Source organism: Mesitornis unicolor, unplaced genomic scaffold, assembly GCF_000695765.1.
Source record: "Mesitornis unicolor isolate BGI_N332 unplaced genomic scaffold, ASM69576v1 scaffold43294, whole genome shotgun sequence".
NCBI lineage: Eukaryota > Metazoa > Chordata > Aves > Mesitornithiformes > Mesitornithidae > Mesitornis > Mesitornis unicolor.
The window spans coordinates 1-13,578 of NW_010178851.1; the positions used below are offsets into that span (position 1 = coordinate 1).

Consider the following 13,578-nt stretch of genomic DNA (forward strand, 5'->3'; position numbering starts at 1 on the left):
CAGGCGCGCGCGGCCGAACCTCCGTCCTTCCTCCTGTCGGGCCTTGCGCGTCAGCACCGCCGTGCGTGCATCACATCCGGTGGGGCCAGGCCCCGGAGCGGTGACAGCAGGAGGTGGCTACCGGGGTTGGCTACCGGGAGTTGCCGGCCTGGGCCCATGGCACCGAGTGCCTCCAATGATCCATGTGAGAAGTCAGCAACAACAGCTTCTCAACAGTGGAAAAAACCCCCTGTTCCTTTGGTATGAGCCTGTCCTCACTGATCAAGACGGGACGGGCTACAGACATTGGGAAGTGCCCTTACTTCAATGCTTTCAGTACTGAAACTTCTGAACAGCTGCATATTGGCTGTTTTTAGGCACAAAGGGCTCTTCACACCAGTCACAACCACCTCTACACTATATAGCAAGAGTATTTTCAAATTGCTACCTCAAAGGAGGAAATTCTGCGGGGTTGAAACGTTGATAGTTGCTATTATTAAGTCAAATTCATCATCACATAAGTTCTAAACACTTATCTACTGACTGAAATGCTTAGATTTAAATACATATGTACCTTTTGGAATAAAAGGAAGCTGAACTATTAGACGCTACACATGCCAAGATATAAATTTAAAGCTGCTCTTTTTCCATTTGCAATGACTTTTCACAAATGCTCAATAAACCCAAAAGATGAAACAGTAATAAAAGAAAAAAAATCACTGTAACTGTCAATGTGAATACAGCACGCAGTATTAAGTTAGCCCATAACCTCTGAAATGTGTGTGTAGTGGGGTCTGATGAGCCCCACCGGTGCTGTCAGTCCCCTCAGGCTCTCCTGGTGTGTCCTGGCTTCTCCTACAACCCACTCTACAAAAAAAGATCTGCTGGCAATCACTGTCAACAGTGGGTCCCTCCTGACCCTGTTCTCATTAGCTACAATTGAAAGAGTTTAATTTCCAGCACAGAAAGACAATAATTTTCAGAAACGCTGAAAAAAATACGACAGATCACATCTCAGCCTTTCTTTCTTCCCTGTCTGCAGCAATTTTTCAAGTGCTTTGTCCAAAAGCTGCAGCAAAAAAGCAGTTGAGGTGGCAGATGGGAATAGCACTGTGAAGTCTGTCAACAACAGATCATTTTAATAACTGACAGAAAGCTCACCTTGCTGTCCCCAGCTCTGTTCTTTCCCATCACTGTAGTCACAACAATAATCCTATTTTAAAACTTACTTCATCGGTCATTCTGGAGTTTAATATTTCACCTGAATTATCTCATGCTAGCTACCGTTAGTAATAAAAGTGTGTAATTACATTGCAATTCTTACATTGCTAATATTGCCAGCATCATCTCAACAACAACGCACTGGGGTAGTCAGATGCCTTTGCAAACACAATGAACAGTACGTTAATGAAAACAAGTCACTGGTTCGTACTTGTACGTCTAAAGGTCCTTTATAATGGCTTGTTGATTTAGTCAAGGGTCACTTTGCTGAAATAGCAGATGTCAGTCAAACGCCTCAACAGAGCAAATGAAGGAAACAATAAACACCCAGAGCAGCTGAATTACGCTTGCTATGTTATTTCATCTCTGTGCTGCATCTTACGTGCTCAGACATTTGATGAAACAAAGATTACCACATTACAGAACCTGGACAAAATAGGAAAAAAAGCAATGTAAGCGCCTCAAGTCAAACAGAATGGGTCCTGTAACACGAGTGTTGTGGTTTAACCCCAGCCAGCAACTGAGCGCCAGAGCCGCTCACTCACTCTCCACCCCCGGTGGGATGGAGGGAGAATTGGAAGGGGAAAAATAAGAAAGAAACTCGTGGGTTGAGTTTAATAACTAAAAAAAGAATAATTTTTTTAAAACTGTAAGGAAAAGAGGAAAAAAAATATCAAAGCGGAAAATAAACTACTCACCACTGACCAACTGATGCCCAGCCAGTCCCTGAGCTGCAGCCCACCCCTCAACCTGCCCCCATGTTTATTGCTGAGCATGAGCACATGGTAAGGGAATTATGCTATGTCCCCTCAAAAGTTTTTGGGCTCCTCCAGCCCACTCGCTGCCAGGGCAGGCTGAGGGGCAGAAAAGGCCTTGCCTCTGTGTAAGCACTGCTCAGCAGTAACTTCATGTGTGTTACCCACACTGTGCAGCACAAATCCAAAACATAGCCCCATACAAGCTACTGTGAAGGAACTGAACGCTATTCCAGCCAAACCCAGGATGTGAGTAAGGCTCTGCACCAATGCACAACGCAGTTACCTTCAAACACAGTCAAACATAACGGAAAAATCCTTTTGCTACAGTTTTCTTAATTTCCTCTGCAGCCCTGCATATAATTAATTGTTCTTTCATGCATATTCTAGCCTGATTTTATACAGGATGCCCCATTTTATACAGGATGCCCCATTTACCAATGCCAGTAATGTAAGTGTGTTACATCAAGTCTCTTGGAAGCAATGAGGTTCTTTTTTTCTTTCTAACAGAGCATGAAAAGGCTGTAAAGAGAGGTGAATGGGAGAACCCTTAATACCTTACTACTGTTGTGGGGCCACATAACCCACTTATGTATGTGCTAACAACCCAGCTATCTCAGGGACATCCTACATTGTAAAAACAGGGTATTAAAAATACTTAGGAGAATTGTGCTCTGTAGCTGCTCCCTTCAAGAGAAGCACGATGCGGTGATCTTCCAAACATTTTATATGGAGCAATGATGAAAATATTATTGCTTGTGTAAGGTTTAATTGCAGAAGCACCTGTTTCAAGGAGGAGAAAGCAAAATTCAAATATTTTATTATTTTGTATCATTTCAGAGGCTTAAGAAATCAGAAAATTTTGATTCACATAATCATACAAACATTTCATAGAAGCCTATGTTTTACCATGTATTTATGCTAGAAAAAAAGTTGTTTCAGTTTATAAAAATTGACTCTTCAATTAAAGCAAACTATTTCACATTTTCCTTTCCCAAATTACCACGCAGCTCAAGAGATTGTTACCCTCTTAGTTCCTGCAACAACACGGCTCTCCAGTGCAACTTACAGAAATACTTTAAACTCCTTGTAAAACAGAGTGTAGATTTCACAGAAATTTAGTAACTTAAAAAACAGTTCCTCCTGGAATTGAATGTAGGAATTTCCACATGAAATTCATGCTGAAATTTGAGTTAAGTGATTTTAATTAACTGAGTTTTCTACACAAAGACTACCTTAAAAATACCAGCCAACCATCTTCGGGTGAGACTCAGGGAATGGCAGTGCAAGACAGCTACAAAGAGTACAGAAATCCTGGCTACTGGACTCCCAAAAGCCCAAGCCCAAGAAGTACTGATGAAAAAGCCCAGCAGCTCTCCTCACAGCCCAGTTTCCATACTCCTTTTTTAGGCCCTGGCCATGGTCACAGTCTGATGGAATTCAGTTAAGAGTCCAGCTGTGTGGTCACAGAATGAGTAAAATATTGGCAAAACTAGTTATTGAATTGGTTCAGGCTTTCCACCATGAGGCCTGTGGGAAGAATGGGTCGTCAGAAGCTGGAACAGGCTGCCCAGGGAGGTGGTGGAGTCACCATCCCTGGATGTATTTAAAGAGCGGGTAGACGAGGTACTTAAGGATATGGTTTAGTGGGTAGACAGGAACGGTTGGACATGATGATCTCAGAGGGCTTTTCCAACCGAGCCATTCTGTGATTCTGTGAAGAATACAGAAACAACATGGAGAATAGAACACACAACCTTAATAGGTTACCTACCTGGATTGCTTCTGCTAGTGGGAAACCTACCCACAGATTAAAAGATCTCAGAGAGAACTGAAATAGGAGGCAATTAGAAAGGAACTTTCCATATTGATCTCTTTTGAAACAGTCCTTTATCAACTGAGCTTGAGAGAAAGTCAGTTTTGCTCCACAGCAGTGTTAGGCCCATCTCCATGCTTCCCCTAGTCCTAAGGAGTTTAAAATGTCGTGTGAAGTTACAGATGTTGTGAACATGGTAAGAAAGAGGATGACAGGATTAATTTTGTCACTGTACATCTGCTTGTGAAGGAGCCTCGAAAGCAAAATCTTGTCTGTTTCTTTGTAGATTCATCCACGTAATAAATAAATAAATAGGTAGGCAAGAGTAAATAGAACTCCTATTCTAGATGCCACTTTTAAAATTTATTGAGAACTGAATACTTTCAGAACAGCACACAGGACTATTGTGGGCAAATAAAATAGTAATTATGCAACTTGGCACTTCTCAATCTTGTCTATAGTATAAACAGTGATTTGACTCAATCGCTTTATTTAAACTGATGCCATTTGTGCACGGACAGGGTGGGCAGGCAGGCAGGTAGGTAGGTGTGTATGTTGAAAGTCACTGCAATTATCTAATACGAGGCACATCTTAATTTTGCTGCACTCCAGGCTATTGAGTTTCACAACCCACAGTGTTTAAGTCTCATCCCTAGTTCCTCTATTATCTGATGTCAAAAACACTCCTACTTTTTCTTCTAACTTTTAAAATACCTCTATCATCTATCCATTTTGCACAGTCCTACAAATTTTTGCCTTTCAGTGACAGTGAATCCCATAGATCATTCTTTTTAGGAAAAAAGTAACTTATTTTGAAAAGACTGAAAACACCCTCCGAGTTGCAGGAGACATTTCAGTCAATCATCGTTTTCACTCCTCAGCAGGTGGCAGCACCAAGTAATTTACAATGTCATATAAATTCTGTACTGTATGAAGTAATTCGTTCTGAAATTTGCAATAAAACCCCCTATTAGATAATTATACCGGATTGAAGAGGTAGTAAATAAAGATCAGGCTGTCTGTTTATTCCAGTTCTTCAAGATCACTTCAGCTGCATCTAGCGTGCTGTCCTCCTGCAAAACAAGGAATATCGCTATTACCAGAGGTATGGGGTTCTTGAAGAGAGAGCAGCAGTCATCATTGTATCATCCCAAAACAATATTTGGCAGTTTCATTTGCATCCTGTAAAGATCTGCCAGTCAATTTTTCATTAACAGTTATAGCCACAAATCTCGACTACGCAAAGAATCCAATGCTGATTCCTTGCAAATGTTTATTAGGTATATTGAAAAGACACCATCACACCATCAGATCTAATGAAAGCCATACTTCTTGTATAAATAAATACTTCCTGTATAAATGCCTGGCCTTTACGCAGTGATGTACTTGGCAGCTCTGTATTGGAGACGTGTACAGTTGGGATTTTTAAATCTCCACACAATCAAGCTACGTTGTGAACTACTTAAACACAACCCCTCTAAATACAGGTAATCTATCCACTGGCCCGTTGTGTGGCTTTGCTACAACCTGGTGAGTCATACAAGTAGTCGTTAACTTGACACGATCAGTGCTGTTCATCCTGGGCAAGTCACATTTACAACCAGCAAATCTCATCCTGGCTGTTACTGGCTCAGTTTATATCACAGTCTTTAGACCTCATTTAAGTAACACAGCCAGAAACTCCCCATAAAACATGTACGGTAACTCCCTGTGTCTTTGGTTCCTTTTGTAAACTGGAGCTCGTGTGAAACCCTATGTATTTTCAGGCAAGTGAGCTAAACTTGAAGGTGAGCTCTTCACTGTTTGTCTTGCTGGAAACTGAGCGGGCATGGAGTACACCACTCTGCTATACAATTATTCTCCACTCTGGACTACAGAATCCACCTCAACTGATAGCATACCTGTGTCATTCATTTTCATACTCGCCACTGGTCAAGAATACTTTCAATAGAGTAACGACAAGAATACTTTCAATAGAGTAAGTAACTACAAGAATACTTTCAATAGAGTAAGCTCAAACAGTTGTTTCAGCCATGCCAGCCACAGTCACGGTCTGAAGTCCCACAACAAAAAGACACTTGAAGGTACTTTGTGCCGAGTTCAACACCAAGCTAACTTTCTGTTCCTAAAACCATCCAACTCGGGAGATCCTGGGCAAAATGTAACCACCAGTCTCGTGTGGATTTCTGTACTGCACTGGTATTTAGGAGGCTTAAGTCTTACCAGGACATAAATTTACCTTAATGAAGCAAAAACGTATGTATTTTTCAAACTGCTTTTTTGTCTCAGGACCACAAAATGCTGACAGAGGAATTGCTGACAGCTTCTGCAACATAAAACAGAAGTATTACTTGCTTATTTTATATATGTCTAAAAAGAAGCATGATTTTACTATCCCATTTCTAGAACTGTCTCAATATGTGAGAGAAAGACAAGGTTGGGTTTTGTATGCACTAGCTAGGCTTAACTAAATTCAAATGGCTTTTCTTAGGCAAAACATTTCTAAGGTACTTTTGTACAACTAGCGTTTAAGCACGCCAAAAGAAAAGTCCTGGGATGAAGCACAAACCTACAGGGTACGTTTTCAGCATATTTAGCAATATTTTAGCCACATAATTACCAGTAGTTGGTACAGACAACAAATAGTACTTCTACTACATTATTTAATAAGCACGGTTGCACTGCTCTTGCTACCAGTAGAAAAGCATTTATAAAACTGGAGTATCGCTAAGACACCTTACCTTAGATTTTATCATCCATCTGACAAATTTATAATCATAAGGTTGTTTCTCATCTATATCTGAGAGATCCACATCTAAAAAAAAAATAGTTTAAAACAAACGTGTTGTAAGATTTACTAGACTCCATTGGGAAGGCATTTACTAACAGCACCTTATTATAGCTAATACTTAGGAATTAAGATATATCCTTTTAATTTAAAATATAATTAAGTTTATACTATAACAGTTAAAATAGGCCAACAGACTGAACCTTTCCATTCTGATCTGAGCACCTGCTTTCCATTCAGAGCAAATTCAGACACATAGCTGGGGAGAAAGCCATGCAGTACTCCAAGAAGTCCTCAAGTCTGGGTTATTGAGGGACTGGGACTGTGGAGGGCACTTACTGCATGGACAGCAACCATCACTGCCACTGCAGCTTTCTCACCTGTGAAACTGGAGTACCTAAAGCTGTCTGACACATGGTAGCACTGCGAGGTCCAGCTGTGTTTAAACATTTGTGTGAATGACAAGTGCCATTAGGACCAGTTCGTGAAGAACATGGAACTAGAAAGTGTTCCCCTGTGGAAATTCTTCCTCCCAACATCACCGTAATCTGAATTTCCAAAAGGTTTGGTAAATGTTGGTATCATTTTATAGTGTTTACAAATCAGAATGCCTCAAAGAGCCTTCAGGATATGACTTCAGGTTAACAAGAAACAAACAATCAAGCAGACAAAACCAGAAAAGGGAAGGTACAAATGGGTACAAACTCATGATATAAAGCCATGTGCTTGGCTCTCAAACTTCTTCATTATCGCAGACCTTTTGAAAACAGACAATTTTATCCATCTCCTTTATCCTCCCTAAACCCTTGCCAAAGCTTTGCAAAACACAGACAGTAGCTAGGCTCACAAACAAAGACTTGGCTGAAGCTTATGAAATCAACCTCCCAGGCTAAGGTCTAACAGGAAATTTCAGTCCCAGTTTGTACTTCTGGCATTACGCAAACATGAAACAAGAATAAAACTTAAAATCCCAGTTGCATTTTCAGGTTAGCGATAATATTTGATTTCCACACCCTTTTCAATAAAATGTATACTAACTTAATGCAGAAACATCAACAATCATAAAGTATCCTCCATCTGGAGTGACAGGCTTTAGTCCAGTTTCTTGAAGCAGCTGAGCCATCCGATCACGCTTGCTTTCCAGCTCTCGAGACAGCGAGTAAAAATAGCAGTCTGGGTCATCCATGCGTTTATAGTCTATCCAAAATGCTTGGGCCAAAGCCTCCTGGAAACACAATCAATGTTCAAAGTACTCGTGGGCACGCAGGAAACTCACAGACACTCAGACACTTCCGACTGAAATCACGTGGATTTTCTTTGCTGCTGGCCCTTATTAAGAAAATTAGCCAAGCTGTGCCCAGGAGCGTAATTTGTTTGCTGCTTTGCGCTGCGGCAACACCCAAAACACCCAATCATTTGCTAGGCAGTAATCATATACAGAAGTCACAGTCCTTGACACAATCTGAATCGAAGCTAAATTTAAAGTCCTGATAATAAAGTATCACTGAATACTAGAAACTAGTGGAGAGAGATAATGCTCAGTAAAACAAGACCTTGTAACAACTTTTATTTGTATCTGCTAGGAAACCACTGAGATTGTCACGTTTTATGCAAGAAAGCAGCAGCAGTTTGTAGGTGAAAGAAGAAACAACCTGCAAGAGTGATTGTTTTCTTTAAATATCTGGGGAGCTGATCAAATTTGTCTCCTCTTGCACCCCACAATACACGTTTTGACAACTAAAAATTCACTATAGCAATTAGTCTTTTATTACAGTGAACCCTACAGTTTTGCTACACCAGAAAATAACCTCTTCTGTACCTACCTGTACCATCTGTACCTACCTGCAATGGAGTTGGGCAAGTATAGAGTGTATTTTGATGAACAACTTGCAAATGCTTAATCAGGTTCTGGGGGCCAATAGACCAACCAAGCTGAGGAGAGAAAACACGCACATGTTATCTTTACAACAATGGTGGTACTAAAAAATGATCAAAGACTCCAAAATACCCAGTGTCTCAAGTTTTTCTATTTTAAGAAGTGGTAGTGAATTTATTCTAATAAAGATTTCAGAAAAGAGCTCGTTTACACGGTGTTTGCTGAATGATGCGCTTGAATAAATTCTAGGTTTGAGACAGCAGTTAAAAGTCTCACTTATCCCTGTATCTCTCAGAGGGTACTGAGCAAACTTTTCACTCTTCATACGATGAGGGTTAGAAATCAAACTGAGCATTTATTAGGTCTGTTATTCCTCATTGGTTTAGGATCTTTCCATCTCATAAGCTTATGTGTCAAAAAAGCTCACTACTGAATAGATGAGCACAGCTAATGAAGAAGAAAGAATTTAGTTGTCAAATGGTTACACGTGTTTGTTTACTTTCTGATCTGTATTTTAAAGTCAAGCAAAACATTAAACATTTTACAGAAATACAAGCCCTTCAAAATACACCGTTACCTCAATCTGAAATTACTACCACAAAACTGGAAAGTTAAAATATGATATTATCCATGTTTTCTCCAAGAGTCTTGACTGGTATTGAGGAAATCATACTGTGCTTAATTTTTTCATCCTGTTTTCTCACAAGAGCTTATTAATCAGGAGACAAGAGGAGAATCAAAACATGGGTGTTCACAACAGTTAATTGCTCCAACTGAGTGCTATCTTCACGTGTTGGAGATGTGCCAGAAGCTTTCAAAAGACAGGTCATAAAAACAGAGACATTTTCAGTGGAATAAATGCATTCTGTTATTTATATAACTGAATTCTTTTACATTGATTCTTCTTACCTTCCAGCCAGTTACACTATATGTTTTTCCAGCACTTCCTATAGTTATTGTTCTTTCCCACATACCTGGCAACGTAGCTGTATATAAAATAAAATTAATTTGGTACAGGTGCACTCACATATTGCAAGTAGTTAGAAAAAGTGTACTGCCCCTAGCTCCGAGCTGTATGTTGAGATATCACTGCAGCACACTAAGCAAGCAATGAGAACATTCTAAAACTATAGCAACTGTAACAAATGAGAAAGGATATGTGGGCCAGTGCTTTGTGGCATGAAAAGAAGGCAAGGATTAATGAAAGGAGAAAGAGGAGGCAGAAAATGAGAGGCACAGTTTGTGAAAACCACATGAGTTATCCTCAGCTAAAATGCATAATTACTCATAAGAAAGATATGATCTAAGAAGTGGCTACCCACTCACCTCAATACAGCATTATTTCTGGTGCCTGCTAATAGCACCATATACAACATCACCTCAGACACTACATGATGTTTTAACAGAATTGTCCAGTTCCGTCTCAAAAATCAGAAAAATAAAAGAATCACCAAGACTTCAAACCCAGAACCAAACAGCACAAGGAGCAGAACGCCAGCAGAGCGAGTAAAGAGATTATGCCCTGTTGTATAATTTGAACAGGCCTGGGACTGACCAACAACAGCAGCTGGCTGAGGATGTCTGCAAGGATTAAGGGACTCATGGAGGCCCATCTCTGACCCTGTATTTGTATCTGGTAGGAGACCAAAATCCTTCGTTTCCTTTCCAGGAGCAAAGATCTCTTCCTGTAGTTTGCACATTTTTTTACTGTACACTGCTTCAGGGGAGCTCTATTTGGACACTAACTTAATTCACTTTCAACAGAAACAGATAAATCAAAACACATTTAAGTCTGAAACACAAAGTTAGACAATTGCAGTGGTCAACATCTGTCTTCACCTCACTGGTACACTAGAACCCCTGCCAAGGAATCTGTCAGTCGTTAAATCCCCTCTCTATGGGAGACCAATGAACAAAGATTTTCCAAATAAAACCACTGAATTTGGTAAGGAGGTTTTTGCAGCAGTTATCTGCAGTAGACATAGCGTAAGTCTTTGTGGTTATTTGAAATTGCCTTGTATTTTTTGAGCACAGTTGCCAAGAAGAGAAACAAAGCAGCCGGAAAGAAACTCATGTTCCTATTAGCCCACCTATATAAGCCCACCTATATTCATCCAACTGCTCTGTGACTTGAAAACAAGAAGAGTTTGAACAGATGCACCTTCTAGCTAGGTCAAGAGTACAGATCACTTCCTAAAGGTAACCAAACTAGCTCTCACAGACTGCAAAAAGAACCGAGTTTCAAAGCTCACGCCCTCTAGTGAGACTGGTTTGCCACAGTCACAGGAATTCAACCTTGGAGATGGAAAGTAACAGCAATTCAAACAACAGCAGCAGCAAAACGGCATGGGGAAGAAGCAGCTCTGTTGCTTTTACAAGCAGCAAGTTTTAAATATAGGGGGAAATTCCTCCATGCCATAGGGCAACATCATTATATGACACCATAACCGAGCCTCACTCCAAGGTAAAAACTCACAGTGTGAGTATAATATGAGCCTGTTAGCTGGGATGGCACTCAGCTTGTTGAGAAGAACCCTCAGTTATGAGATGCGATCTCTAAATCTGCCAGTGCAGCCCTAATCATTACTTGGAGGAGGTCCACGGTTTTATGGAAGTCAGATAATGATGACAAACACGATGAAGTGCTCTGCACTACAGAAAACTGCTTCAGTGACAGCACAGACTGCACTGATTCTGTGATCTGTGTTTAGCAGCTCCTGTTAAACTGCATTAATGAAGCGCTATCAGACTGTAAATTAATGCAATATTCATTTCACATCTCTCACAAAAGAAGTGGTGCTGGTTTTGATGGAACATGTAGAGGTTAATATGGAAACACAAGAGTTTTTAGTGAAATAACACATTCATTTTTCCTTGTATTATCTGTTGTAGATTTAAGAAGAAATCTAAGAAACTTAAGAAGAGCAGATCTTGTTTCTTTCACTGAAACAATGTTGTTTACAGTGTTGCTCTGAAGGTCTTAGGGTCATTTTAACACCAAAGTTAAAGATGATATCATGGGATCTGTTAGAGAATATGTACCTAAACCTAGCTGACTAACTGTCCAGGCTTTAACTTATCATTCCGTGGTATTTTTACAGTTTAGGTTAAACTACAGAATTCCTTTTGTTTGGTTTTGGTTTGGTTTGAAGCACTAAAATGACAATGTTGTTACTAACAAACAACAGTTACTGCGTCTTAAGAATTCACCAGCTGTTCACCAAGACAAAGTAGAACTGACAACCATTGCCCTTGCAAAGGAAAATGGATTACCTTACACCACCCACAGGGATTTTGGTTCTGAGGATGGCTGTTTGCATGAACCACCTGCTAAGCCCACAAAGAAAGCTTTAATTTAACTCACTGTACTTTGCAATTGGGACACGATAAGCCACACACCATCAGTTACTGTGGTAACTTGTTAGGATGCACTGACTCAGGTTACTGTCGCATGAATGTACCCAAAATGTTCCCCTTCTTCCATGTCTGAAGGTCTCTGAGAAGGTATCACTGTCAGGGCACCACAGAAGCCATGAAATTAGGCCATTTTCAAAACAGACTCATAACCCATGTATGGCAAATACCACCGATGTGCTGCAGCTGTATGATCAGCAACTGTGTAGCTGAGCTAACAAGTATCCCAAGGTCATTTAGATATCATTTCCTTTCTATTATTTGTAAGATTCATTTTTTACAATCATGTAGCCCCCAGTAATGGGAAGTTTCTGTTGTTGCCACGCTACAGATACAGAATTGAAACACAGAAGCGAAATTATTTAGCATTCAACCAGTGGTAAGGCCAGAGAAAAAAGCTAAGCTTTTTCAAGTCTAAGTTATATTTATGTCTCTTGATTTCATTGTTAAATCTCGACTAGGTGTCTCTATTGCACATGACCGGACTGTGCCTTCCTTATGAGAATACATACATCGTAACAGATAGTTCATGCAAGATGCTACCATCAGAAACAAAACGTCTGTACATATAAGGAGGAAGTTTTCAACTTCAGCCAGCTCAAATACATCAGCAGAGCCAAACCAAGAACCCCACACTAGAAACTCTTACAGAAATGCTTAGCTGTAGCACTACAGGATTGGGAAATGAGTTTGGTAACCTGCACTAGGTTCACTTGTTCTCAGAAAGTGGGAGATATTCTTCAGTGAAACGTGGATCAAGAAGTAGAACAAGGGGGACAGGGACACAACATCACACTTGGTTTTCTGGTTTGTTCTTGCAATGGTGCTTTACCCCTGGACCAATACTGCCTGAAGGCCTCAGCACGCTTTCATGCTGCTCATGTGGCAACCCACTTCATTGAATTCACTGTCCATTATTTAACACTGGCTGCACTGTGAAGGTCCAGAGTTCATGCACTCTCTCTGCACTAACCTTCATAATGTTTTTTTTTTTTCTTTTTATAAACAATGAAGCAAAAATAATTGTGTTCCTCATTATGCATTTCCCTCATTGATTATCTCTACCAATGCTTTGAGAAGGAAGTTTTAATCTCTGTTCCTTCTATTAGCTTTTCAGCAAAGCACAGTGTAATACAAACAGCAGTTATACTTGTCATGGCCAACAAAGTAACTGAATAAAGATGGGATATTCAGATGATCCTAACTGATTTACGAGGACCAGTCCCACTGGTTTCTATGGATATCTGCTCCAAAGTCACTTAAGAGCTTTTGGAAATTCTATTTGGAAATCATTCTTTAAAATACTTTTCAGAAAAGGGAAGGGGTCTCCTCCTTAGAGTCTAAACATTGTAAAATAGTCAAAGCCTGAAGTTTGAGCTCCATTATCTCCGAGAGGCACATTTACAACATCATTCCACAATCACTTCTAAGATGCCACAGAAAATCAGTACCTATTTTGATGTGCTTATTTCCTTTATACACCAGCCATTCATACACCTCATCACTGATGCACAGGGTATCATGTTTAATACAGAGATCAGCTATTACCTGGAGCTCTTCTCTGGTAAATACCTGGAATACAAGTAAGGGACAATGCATTAATCACAGTATTTAAGGCATACTCTGAAATGACAGCAGTGTTAAAGCAGGACTCTTACCTTGCCTATAGGGTTGTGTGGGGTATTCAGGATAATCGCTTTTGTTTTGGAATTAAATTTCTTTGCAAGTT

General features: G+C 40.1%; 1 protein-coding gene across 2 annotated transcripts in view; it reads right to left on the reverse strand.

Moving 5' to 3' along the window:
- Positions 1-4,561: 4,561 nt before the first annotated feature.
- Positions 4,562-13,578, reverse strand: part of CCBL2 (cysteine conjugate-beta lyase 2) — a 19,844-nt gene continuing 10,827 nt past the window's right edge. For both annotated transcript variants that reach the window (XM_010182589.1, XM_010182590.1), the window contains exons 6-13: positions 13,508-13,578; positions 13,301-13,421; positions 9,345-9,421; positions 8,402-8,491; positions 7,598-7,784; positions 6,513-6,586; positions 6,011-6,097; positions 4,562-4,844 (exon numbers count right to left, since the gene is read on the reverse strand). The exon at positions 13,508-13,578 is cut by the window's right edge and continues 40 nt beyond it. In XM_010182589.1, the coding sequence (XP_010180891.1) occupies positions 4,782-4,844; positions 6,011-6,097; positions 6,513-6,586; positions 7,598-7,784; positions 8,402-8,491; positions 9,345-9,421; positions 13,301-13,421; positions 13,508-13,578 (770 nt within the window). In that variant the 3' untranslated portion in view covers positions 4,562-4,781. The remainder of the gene's footprint in view (positions 4,845-6,010; positions 6,098-6,512; positions 6,587-7,597; positions 7,785-8,401; positions 8,492-9,344; positions 9,422-13,300; positions 13,422-13,507) is intronic.